Source organism: Plasmodium vinckei (genome assembly GCF_900681995.1).
Source record: "Plasmodium vinckei vinckei genome assembly, chromosome: PVVCY_14".
NCBI lineage: Eukaryota > Apicomplexa > Aconoidasida > Haemosporida > Plasmodiidae > Plasmodium > Plasmodium vinckei.
This window is the reverse complement of record NC_051306.1, coordinates 597065-609797: the sequence shown is the minus strand read 5'-3', so window position 1 is coordinate 609797 and position 12733 is coordinate 597065. Positions and strand designations below refer to the sequence as shown.

General features: G+C 23.3%; 4 protein-coding genes across 4 annotated transcripts; 1 reads left to right on the top strand and 3 right to left on the bottom strand.

Moving 5' to 3' along the window:
- Positions 1–11: 11 nt before the first annotated feature.
- On the top strand, positions 12–1727 carry PVVCY_1401690 (protein transport protein SEC20, putative; the record flags this gene model as incomplete). The annotated part of the gene is made up of 7 exons (XM_008624855.1): positions 12–173; positions 337–485; positions 590–679; positions 813–970; positions 1109–1163; positions 1312–1417; positions 1569–1727. 7 exons carry the CDS (start codon positions 12–14, stop codon positions 1725–1727), a joined length of 879 nt encoding a protein of 292 aa, XP_008623077.1.
- Positions 1728–1902: 175 nt separating this feature from the next.
- On the bottom strand, positions 1903–4103 carry PVVCY_1401680 (conserved Plasmodium protein, unknown function; the record flags this gene model as incomplete). The annotated part of the gene is made up of 3 exons (XM_008624856.2): positions 1903–3034; positions 3263–3864; positions 3945–4103. The coding sequence occupies 3 exons, from the start codon at positions 4101–4103 to the stop codon at positions 1903–1905; spliced, it is 1893 nt and encodes a 630-aa protein (XP_008623078.2).
- Positions 4104–5344: 1241 nt separating this feature from the next.
- On the bottom strand, positions 5345–8318 carry PVVCY_1401670 (choline-phosphate cytidylyltransferase, putative; the record flags this gene model as incomplete). Its single annotated transcript, XM_008624857.1, has 3 exons — positions 5345–7851; positions 7963–8083; positions 8286–8318. 3 exons carry the CDS (start codon positions 8316–8318, stop codon positions 5345–5347), a joined length of 2661 nt encoding a protein of 886 aa, XP_008623079.1.
- Positions 8319–10357: 2039 nt separating this feature from the next.
- Positions 10358–12706, bottom strand: PVVCY_1401660 (pre-mRNA-processing factor 40, putative; the record flags this gene model as incomplete). The annotated part of the gene is made up of 1 exon (XM_008624858.1): positions 10358–12706. The coding sequence occupies one exon, from the start codon at positions 12704–12706 to the stop codon at positions 10358–10360; it is 2349 nt and encodes a 782-aa protein (XP_008623080.1).
- Positions 12707–12733: the final 27 nt, after the last annotated feature.

The following is a 12733-nucleotide window of genomic DNA, read 5'->3' as shown; positions in this document are numbered from 1 at the left end:
GAGAGACAAAGATGGATGACAATTTTATACAAAATTCAAGGAAAAACAATAAGAATGTAGAGAATATTAATAAAATAAATTCCATAATAAACCACATGAAATTGATGAACCATAATCTTAATGATATTTTTTCGCATGAACAGATTTTCAGTGACCATGATTCATATCTGCTAGTAAGTTTCAAAAAGGGATTTAAATAAAATGCGCATTTATTAAAAAAAGTTGTAAAAAATAAGCCCATACATATATACATATATATATATATATATATATATATATATATATATATATATAACATGAATACGCCTCTCTTTTTTTCACTATATAAATTACCAGTTTAGGGGAAAGATATCTAAACGAATAGTTGACTACTCTCAACTAATTTCAAATTGTAAAGATAAAATATTGGATTGTGAATATTTAGAAGATGATGACGAAAAAAGAATTAACGACGAATTAGAAAAACACTTAAACAATTTGGAAAAGTAAGAATAATGAAAAAGGAAAAAAAATATATTTTAAATACAATTAACATATTTATAGACAAACAAATTATATTGATTTATTTTTTATTGATTTTCTCTTGAAGTTACAAAAGAGGATTAAGTATATGGTGGAAGAAAAACGAAAAGGACTTTCATTGTTTGTGTATGAATAACTTCTTGAACCTCCAAAAAAGGTAGCAAACCAAAAAATGCAAAAAAATAAACAATCGATTTATGCACATCAATTTGATACACAATAAAACATAGATTTAATAATATATGTTGTAAATTAATTTATAATTTTTGTATTTCCTATTTTAATGAAAGCAATGATAATACTATATCAAGTGACAAAAAAGTAGATAACAAAAATTTAAAGGACACAAAAAAAATAATGATAGACGAGATTAATCGAATGAAAAACGTAAGGTCTGAGTTATTGGAATCTTCTCAAAAATTGAAGAAACAAAATGAAATATTTAACAGTAATATATAAAACGAAAAAAAAAAGATAAAAAAATGCTTATTCAATTTATTATCTTAGTCCATATGAATATATTTTTTTAAAAATGATATAAAAAAATATTCATAATTGTTCACATATAATCATTTTTTTCTCTTAGTTTTTGAAGAAAAAATAAGATCTAGTGCAAACCTTATATTTTCCTTGAAGAAAAAGTATAAAAATGATATAGCCATATGAAAAATATAATGCAAATTCATGCAATCATTCAAAAGTGGATTGTAACAATTGTTTTGTATGTTATTAATTGGTATGTTGACTATTTTATTATTATTTTTATATGTTATTTTTCCTTTTCTGTAGGGCTGACAGTGACGCGCGATATGTGTGGTATTCTTTTTTTTTTTTTCTAAGTGTTTGCGGATATATTATTATGCGAAGATTGGGATTAATTAGGGCTATCATAATTGTAAATATGAAACACCATTAAATATATTTATATATTTTTTAAAAAATTATGAGGAATATCATTATTTTATTTTTATTTCACTAGTATTGTTACTATCATATTTTACACATTTTTACAAAATTTTAATATTTTTCCTTTTTTGTTTTTACAGATTTTAAAATTCCTCTTTTCGGCACTTTTTTATTTAACAAAAATGTGCATAGGTGCATTTTATTTTGTAAAACAAAACAATAGTATCGAAACAGATTTTACAAGAAAGGAGGATTTATCGAAGAGTTTAGTAGTGGTCATGGAAAAAACGGAATTATAAAAAAATAAAAGTGACAAAAAGAGAAATCATAAATGAGACTAATAAAATTGAAGAGAACAAAGACAAAAATTAAGTAGATACTCTAAAGTAAATCTACATATATAAAGATATATCAATATGGGAAAACATAAATTATTGTATATTTGGAAGGAAGAATCGATTCAGTTTGTAATTTTTATATTTCATTTTCCAACGAAAAAATATCAGTGATATTCCTATTTGTTGTTGGTTCGATCATAAATGTGTCAAATGTGGCATATCCTTGTTCAACTATTAATCCGACTTGCCCTAACTTATAATAATGTTGATTATTTATATTTATAAGTTTTACTGAATCGATAAATATATCAATAGTTCCCAATTCACCTTGATCATGTATTAATATATGAATACGTTGAAAATTATTTATGTTTTTAATAAATTTCGTCTTAATAATTTGTTCTATTCCATTTTTATATTTTTTTAATATTAATTGTTTTGTAACTATCGATATTGATGCTATATACATATTTTCTTCATTATCATATCTGTATATCAAACCCGCTTCACTATTATTTTCTAACTTTATATAAGCAGACAAATATACAGAATTACACGAACTATATTTGTAAAGTAATTTAGACTTTATTTCATTATTATTTTTATAATCATTTATAAATACAATTCTATAAATATTATATTCATTAATAATTTTCCAATTCATACATTTACCTTGATCAATATTATTTGTTCTGATGTTGTAATTTCCTTGGCATATCCATTCATCTAAATTGTAATTTTTTTCTTTATATGAGTAACAAAAATCATTTCCTTGTTCAACTAAAGTGTTGTCATTTTCACTACTAATATTATCACTATTCTGTGTTGGTAATTTATTAATTTGTTTATCATTATAGTATGAATTTGAATCAGGGACAGGATAAACATTGTCAATTTCAAATTTGAAAGGAGTGTCATAATCTTTATTTGTATATGGTATTGCATAAACACTTAGATCATCTATTTCTATTTTTTTTGAAAAACGAAATGAATCTAAAATATATCCTTTTACTACATCTTTATCATTAGAATTTATAAGCGTATGCATAACCAATTTCTCAAAATTTATATTCCCTGTTAATATATTTTTAAATTCAGCTGCTCCATTTTTTGTGAACAAACCAAACTGATTAACAATTTTATCAACTGTAACATTTAACTCGATTACCTTTTTGTAATTAAAAAAAATATTTATTTTTTTATTATCAAACTGGAGTGTCAATGAATTGAATTCATTGTTTTCCGCGATAACTGCCCTCGAGACTATTCTATAAAGTTGGCACAAAAAAAAAACATGAAAAATATTAATATAAAGCAAAACGAATGAAAATGTTTATTTAGATTAATCACTGGTTCAAATCATATTTAAGGATGAACAAGTAAGAGGGGAAGATTCATTTATTAAGATTAGACAGTAAAATATGAGCATATACTGCTCACACAATGAAGGAAATGCATGTGTTGGATTATATTTTACACCCGTTTTTTTGTCTTACTTTTTGTATACATTGTTAGAAACTTCAATTACCATTAGGATAGCTCGATTGTTAAAAAAAGAAAGTTCTAAAACTCTAAAATTGCGTGAATTTAAAAAATGAAAAATAATTCCAGATGCCATTTGTTTTACTTGTGATTGAGAAGAAGATATTTGTAATAAATCAACATGTATATATCCATCTAATATATTATGATGTTTTAATAATAATATTGTTTGTATATTATTTTTTATATCTATTGTATTATTTTCTTGTATTATTGAAATATAATTTTTATTTTTTTTATATTTCCATAAAGATTCAAAATTATTAAAGTCTATTTTTACCCAATACATAGATATTGGATAATTAAATTTTTCTATGAATGGATCATATTTTTTTAATTCCATTATATTATATTCAATTTGATTAATTCGATTTTCATATTCATTTAAAATTTTATATAATGATAATTTTGTTTGTTCTAAAAATAGAGAATAATTTATTAAACTGCTTTTTTGTTTTTCTTGGGTCTTATTTATTAAGTTTGTTAGATCGTTTAATTCTTTTAGTTCCAAGTCTATTCCGTTTGACAGCTCTCGATTTCCTTTTATCCTTTCCATCTGTTAAATAGGTGTAAAAAATTTATGGAAATATATGGTTGCATATATTTATACAAAGTGATGATATAGTATGTACGCACCTGAGAATAAATCTCAGATTTGTAATTCAACAAATCATTTGAAGCAAATGTCCCATCTGCCTTAGTTGTAGGGTCCAATCTGGCTTCCACTTTTCTTAACGCTAATATTTTTGTGCAACATTTCAATAATAAAAAAAAGAGAATAAAAAAAAATTTCATAATTCTCACAAATAGGGAAAAAAAATAAAAATGTAAAAATAAAAACAAAGAATTAACAATTTTAAAAATAGTTAAGTACACTATTTATAGAATGTTGCTCATTTTTGACGAAAAATTAAAATTTAATTGGAAATGTGTGTAATAAAGACATATGTGCTCATATATACACATAGATAATGGAAAAAATACAGTTATAGCTATTTTTGGTTACACACTTATTTAGGCCTCTTTAAACAACTTATTTTTAAGCATATTTTTAACGAAGATATAATCTTTAATACTTTTAGCTAAGCATAAATAATAGAACAAAATATATATGTACATGTACATACACTATCTAAAAATAAGGAAATATTGTTTTATTAAATGAATGAAAATATGAAATAAAATTATCTTTATAAAAGTAAAAATATACTAAACAAATTAATGAAAAGGTTTAACTATTTTATTTTTAATTTTAAATCATTTTATTAAATTTATGATATGACATCAAAAGACATCGGCAGGTAGACATATATTTAGTAAGAAAAATTGACGAAGTAAAAAAATAAGGCCAAGCTAAAACTGAACAAATAAGCTATACATGAATTCCTAATCTTAAAGGGCATCATGAAACTATAACTAGCGAAATTTCGCCCCAGATCATTATCACTTAATGTGTTTATGAGATGAATAATTTAAAGACATAATAATGGATAAGATAAGCTTGATAATTTAAATGGTAATTTTAAAATGAATGACAATCAATAAATTTTGTTAAATTTATAGAAAAATAAAAATGCATTCATATATCAATTTTTCCTATGATAATTCTTTAAAATACAAAAGAACAAAATAAAAAAGGAAAATAATATTTCATGAAATTTACTTAAATATGTAATAACGAAAGGGAAATATATACATATATTGGAAGGCCCCATAAAAATATATAAAAAATCTTAATATTAAAAAAAAGTAAAATAAATAAAACGTTTAATTATGCACATAAAAATCGAAACCAAATAACAAAAAGGTGGAAACAATAATAAATAAATTATAGTAAATGATTGAATAAGGAAATATATAGGTGAGGAAAGAACATGAAAAAAAAAAAAAATTACAGAAAAATCCTCAAATTGAAAATGCCGAAGTACAAAAATAACAAAGTTGGAAAAATAGGAAATCAAAGATTTCGGTTTACTCTTTCCCATTGACATTGTGAAATATTTATTATATGTACATAATACGTCAAGGGTAATTTTTCAACTACTTGTTTCATCATCAAAATTACTACTGGCATAATCATAAAGATCACAATCATTATCCATAAAACTTTGAAGAGATGCCAAATAATAAGTAGTATCCAATTTACTAGTAAAATCATTTATTAATTTATGAGAAGCATTTTTCCATATTTTATATAATTCTTTAAATTTTATTTGAAGATTTTCAACACCATGATCAAAATCGGTACCTAGCGGTTTATCTGTTAATGTAACTTTAGTTATTCCATCGGTAACTTTTTCTCCCCATCGAATTAAGTTTTTTTTCATTTTTATAGATTGTGCTTTTGTCACACCAATGTTTAGTTCATTTGGATGTATACCTCTTTGTAGAGATCTTTCAATATAGTCTTCATAATTTTTTAATATCCGAACAATCAAATCGGTGGTAGAAACACCCGATGTTCTTTGTGTGGCTTTAAACTTTCCAGCTTTTTTAAGCCAAGCATATATATCATCAGTTTGTTCTTCGATAGCACTCTGATCATTACTGGTATCTGAATTATCTTTTTGTTTTTTTTTTTGAGTATTTGCATATGGTATATCATCATGAGCAACATAATTGATCTGATATTTTTCAACAAAATCTGGAGTAATTGCCCAAGGGCATGGGGAAATTATTTCATCTACCCATTTCACATGTTTTAAAGTTTCAGTTCTTTCTTCTAATGATTGTACAATTTGGCCTTTATATAATCTTGTTTCGTTATCACTAGTAACACCAACCATTAAAATTGTGTTTGGAAATAATTTTTTAGCTTGTTCTAACTGTTTCATATGACCTAAATGTAGCATATCATATACCCCATCAGCATAAACTACTACATATTCTTTAGTATCAGTATTATTATCGTTTATATCATTACTGTTATTTTTATCAAACTCTTTACTATCGTCATCAGTTGTATTGTTATCTTTTTTTCTTTCATCAGAAATTTTTATTGTATCATTAAATTCGTTTGCCTTAATTATGTTTATTGATTTTTTTTTTTTTAAACTATTTAAATTTCGAATTTTATTTACTATGATATGGTTATATTTATTCTCATTAAGAAGGTGTTCAACGCAAGTATTGTAGCCATCTTTGTCTACACTTTTATTTTTACTATCATTATTTATATTATTATATATATTATTACTATTGTCATTTTCAATCGATTCACTATTATTTTTATTATTTTTACAATTTTCATTATTTTTATTAAAGAAACGATCTGAATGTACTTCATCTTCATCTAAAATGTCATGATAAGTTGTTGCATTATAATAATTTATTTTATCGTCATTATATGCATTATCATAAGCATTGAAAGATCTATTACTTTCATTATTTGGATTATATTCATGTTTATAATTTTCATCTTCTGGAATAGCAAACCCTACTTTTTTATCACTATTTGAAGGTAAACTATCATTATAACAATCCCAAAATATTTTACTCTGCTTTTGTTTATCTTTAATGGATCCCTCTAATTCAAAACAAGTTTGATAATTATCAGCATCATTATTATATATATCATGATTATATTTATTTATAGCATTATAAACAGTATTATGAATCCGTGACCAGTCTTCGTCAACAGAATAATAATATTCATCTATATTGTTTATTGTGTTACTTAACGATTTTTTTATTTTTACATGTTCAGACATCGTTCTTAAAAAAATATTTGAATCAGATAAATACATTGTAGAAGCACTATCTTTTTTATTTTTTTTTCTAATAATAGTAATCATAGGATCAAATGATTTGGCAAAATCTTTTAAAAGTTTTTTTGAATGATGTCGCCATAATTTAAATAATTCATGTGCTTTATCTCGAATTATATCTATTCCTTGATCAAAATCGGTACCTAGCGGTTTATCTGTTAATGTAACTTTAGTTATTCCATCGGTAACTTTTTCTCCCCATCGAATTAAGTTTTTTTTCATTTTTATAGATTGTGCTTTTGTCACACCAATGTTTAGTTCATTTGGATGTATACCTCTTTGTAGAGATCTTTCAATATAGTCTTCATAATTTTTTAATATCCGAACAATCAAATCGGTGGTAGAAACACCCGATGTTCTTTGTGTGGCTTTAAACTTTCCAGCTTTTTTAAGCCAAGCATATACATCATCAGTTTGTTCTTCACAAGCATTACTATTATTGCTATTTTTTGAGGTTATAGATAATTTTCCTTTTTTTTTTTTTTTTTTTTTTTGATTATTTGCATATGGTATATCATCATGAGCAACAAAATTAATTTGATGTTTTTCGACAAACTCTGGAGTAATTACCCAAGGACATGGGGAAACAATTTCATCAACCCATCGAATATGTTTCAATGTTTCTGTTCTTTCATCTAGCGTTTGAACAATTTGACCTTTAAACTTTCGTGTATCTATATCACTACAAACTCCTACAATTAATGTCACATTTTTATCCATATGTTTGGCTTGTTTTAATTGTCGCATATGACCTAAATGGAGTAAGTCATATATTCCTAAAAAGGTAGAAAAAATATATAAATAATTAGAAAAAAAAACATATAAAATCAGTTATAGTATATCTATTATTGTTCAATGTTGTGTTTGTTCATTTTGGTTGTTCTAACCATCAGCGTATATCCTTATAGTTTTATTGTCCTTATTTGTGTTGTCATTTTCATTCCCATTTTCCTTTCCATTTTCATTTCCATTATCATTGCAATTTTCACTTTGATCTGGGCCTTGGCTCTGAAGTAAAGAAAATTGTATATTCATTCAAATAATGTAAAAGATAAATTCATATGGACATTATTGATATATTTCAAAATATTATAATTATATGCATATATGTGCATAAGCAAATGGGGTATGTTTTTAAATATGTAACACTAATAACAAGATGAATTTCAAAACTTCGCATATATATAAATAAAATGTTTTCCTTTTTTACCTCTGACATTTGAACCGAATCAACTTTAGTCATTTTATATTATCTCATGATTTGAATAATTCACAAAATATTTAGTTTGTTTTATGGCGTCAAATACAGTTCTATGCGTTTATGTGTCAAAATATTGTTAGTAATATTTACATTTATAAAAGCATACTCTATAATTAAGTAAATACTTATATATAATAGTATGCATTTTTATCTTTTAAAATAACTATACAGTAAATATATATAGCTGTATAAATAGTATACTATGATATATTATAAAATTAATAATAGTATAAAAAATTCAAAATGCATATATCATCCACAAATATTTTCTTTCACTACATATTACTATATGCATATATATTATATACGTGTAAATTTTGATATTGAAATAAAATATTTTTACATATAATTTTCATTAAAAAATTTACCCAAACAATGAAGGTATAAATGTATGGATAAATTAAATAATGTATTAATAAAATAATGTGTAGAACAAATAATTAAATATAAAATTCGGTAATTCTCCTTTTGAAGATATAGATTTGTGTATGGATGATATATATACATGTATAATGTTAATACTTTAAAAAAAAAAAGAGAGAGAGCTCGTGCACATTTATTTTAAAAAAATTTTAATTTTCCTATGAAAATTGGTGAAATATACAAAATGGCATTTTAATTCCCATACATTAAAAAGAGTAGTATAAAAAAGGAAAAAAATAACTGAAAATTGTAAATTTACAAAATAACATTGATTATACAATTAATTTAATATGAAAAAAATTATCATAATGCAATATATATAATATAATTTATTTATATTTATTTTTGCTTTTTCGGACAAATATATTATAAAATTAATAATAATTAAAAAAAATCATTGTAGGTATTTTCTTAATAATTAGAATAAATATAAAATTTATAAAAATATGGTAAAGTGGTGGGAAAAAGTAAAAAAAATATTACTTAATATAAATAAAATAGTATATAAAATAATAAAACATTTTTCCATATAAAATAATTAGTAGGATATTTCTCCGGAAAGAATACGAACATAAGTCAAATAGTTTTTTTTACTATATTTATTATACTTTCATTTTTTTCATCGAGAAAAAAAAATTTCAATACAAATTTATTTTACTACGTATGTTTTATGCATATATAATTATATTTTTAATAAAAAAAAATACAATGTTAAAAATGATTTTAAAAAAAAAATTACATAAATTTATAAATAAGTTCTAACTATTCTATTTTTTTTATTAAAAAATAATAATGTAGTAAAATAATAATGTAATAAAATAACAAAACATATTTTTTTATAATCTTTTATAATCCTTTAAAATTTATAAGTCCACACATATAAATATTAAGCATATAAAATATAAAGATTTTTCTGGTATAAAATTTATTTTCCAACTATACAACAATAATTTAGTTTTGTAGAAAAAAAAATTACATGTTCAAAAGTATGTTATATATATGTTAGTGATAATTATATGAAGTTAAATAACCAAATGAGGATAAAATAATATATAATACCTTTTATATTTTCCTATTACTATTCTATATATATTGTTTTTGAGTATAGTGACTTTAAATTATATCAGTTTGTCTAGGGTTAAATAATTTTTTATATTTATTGATGAATTGGTTGGGAGCATAAAAAGAAATGTGTAGAAAAAAAAATATTAAAAATGTGATTAATTTGAGGTATTAACTATGTTATATAACTAATATATGATCATGGCTTATTTTTTTAAAATATTATAGACAAAACAACTTTGATCAAACATGAAAAATATTGTTAAATGAATTATTGTGAGTTATGTATTTATGTTTTGTATACATATCTCTATTTTTATAAAACTAAAAATTGTTAAATTTGAATATATGCTTATACATGCAATAAAAAACAGGTATGTTTATTTTCATGAATGATAAATTAAAATATAGATAAAAAAAAAAGGAAGTAAATAAATACATCTTAAGCTTTATGCTTTTTAATTGTATTTTCCAAACAAAGGGAATGCACATATATATATATATGCATTTGTGGTTGCATTAGTTGTTTTATTTGGCTAGCTAGAAACATTATCAACCGTACGTAATGACTCAATTGTTTGAGCACTTGAATCCGAATCTTCTTTGGAATATTTTCTATATTTTGAATATGGTCTGTCATCCTCATCAGTGTCATCATTATCTTCATCCGTATATTTTAGTGAATCTTTTTTTCTTTGAGATTTTCCATTTTTATGTGAATTTGAATTTATTGATTCATTAGATAAAGTTCTTTTTTTTGAATTTACATTTGATTTCCATATATCATAAGCAGCTAATTTTTGTTCTTCTTTTGGACATAAATCAGATATAACTGACCATTTACTTGAGTTTTTAATTATACTTATAACTTTATTGTATGGCATATTTGGTTTAAGTTCAGGTAGCTTTAATAAAAATTTTGCTACTTTGTTAATTCGTTTTAAATCTTTTTTTTTCTTTTCTTTTAATTTTTTTTGTAATGATTCATATATATAATTCATATTTATTTCAGGAATATTATATTCCTTTTGAGTATTTGCAAAAAGTTTAACAAAATCATCAAGAGTTGTATTTTCATCTACTGTACAATTATTTTCTTTATATGAACTTTTAATATAATATTTATGTCTTAAATATTGTTCTTTTAATGTATCAGTAAATTCATCAAATAATATTCTTGGTGTTGAACCTTGATGACCTAATAAGTCTGTATATCGATCATCTTTATAAATTTTTGAAACAAAAAAAACCCATTCAGTTTTCATATTTAAAATATTTTTTTCATGATATTCATTTAGTAACTCAATAAATGAATCTCTTTTTTTTCTTAAAATTCGAAATATTTTTTTTTTAAGTTGATTTTTTTCATTATTATAATATTTTTCATAAAAACTTTCCCAAGCTGCTAAAGCATCGATTTTATGTATTGAATTAAAATCTTCATCGTTACTAAAATAAATTTTAATATCTTCCCATTTTAGTGAATCATTTTCATTTGCATATTTTTGGAACTTTTCTTTTAAAATTTCTGATTTTTCTTTTCTTTTTTTCCGTCTCTCATCTTTAAATTTTTGTTTACAATCATCTAAAAAATCTTGAAATATTTCATCTCGTTCTGTTTCATTAATCCAATTCCACCATACCTCATTATGAAATTCTGTAGCAAAATCAACATAAGTTGTTTTTTCATTCAACTTATTCCAACATACTAATGCTTGAAAAATTAGTTCTCGAGATTTTTGTCTTTTCCTTCTTTCATCTTCAGCAGATTTTTTAATAGCTTGGCTAGTATATTCAGAAAATAATTGTTTTTTTTCTCCTTTTGTAAGTATTACTAAAGTTTGCCATCTATAATCCTCTTCTAAGATTCTTAAAGCATTTTCCCATGGTAACTTTGGGTTTATATTTTTTTCTTCAAACAATATTTTCAAATGTTCTCTCGCATCTTTTTTATTTTCAAATTTTACCCATTTTCCAGAATTGTTCATATTATTATTGTTTATTATGTTTCCGCTACTCATTTTTTTAGCATTGTCAAAATTTGTTTTATTTTCTATATTTGCATAATCATTCATACTGGGAATAATAGGCATACTACTTCCTAAAATAGTAGTATCCTTATTTTTAATTTCATTTAAAAATGTTTGATTTTTATCTCCTTTTTCTATGCTTGTTTCATTATCTTTTGTGTCAGTATTATTTTCATTTTCCTCTGATTCACATTCTAATCTAATTTTTTTAATTTCTTCAGGCTCATCCCATACACTTATATTTTTTTCCTCGTGATGCCAATATTTTCTACCATCACTACATAAATATTCTTTCCATTTAGTATTTTGAGAAATTCTTAATTCAAGTTTTGTTTTAAGTTCATCTGGTTTATCCCATTTTGACATTTTTGTTATTGTATTATAATAATATTTTCTTCCATTTTTTGCTACCATTTCACACCAGCCATGATTATTTACATTAAAATTGTTCATAAAATTTAATGGCATATTATTTGTTGGATTTACTAAATTGTTATTTATCATTTGATTTGAATTATTTAACATAAAGTCTTTGTTATACATTTTCATCATATCACCTAGTATGTTTGGATTACTTGGAGGAAGAGGAACATTCATATTATTATTATTTTGAGGATGCATTAAAGGATTAAAATTTTCATAACTTGGATTCATATTGGGAATTATCCCTGGCAAAAAAGGGAGTGGCATTCCATTGTTATTTAAAAATGGACCATTATTTAATCCAACATTTGGAAGGCTTGGAAAACCTGGAATAGTTGGAAGGTTTGGAATATTTGGAAGATTTGGAAAAGGCCCTAAATTAGGGTTATTGGGAAAATTTCCCAAATTAGACTTATTTTGAGAGTTCGGCATTTCACTTTTTATGCTATTATTAAGAAT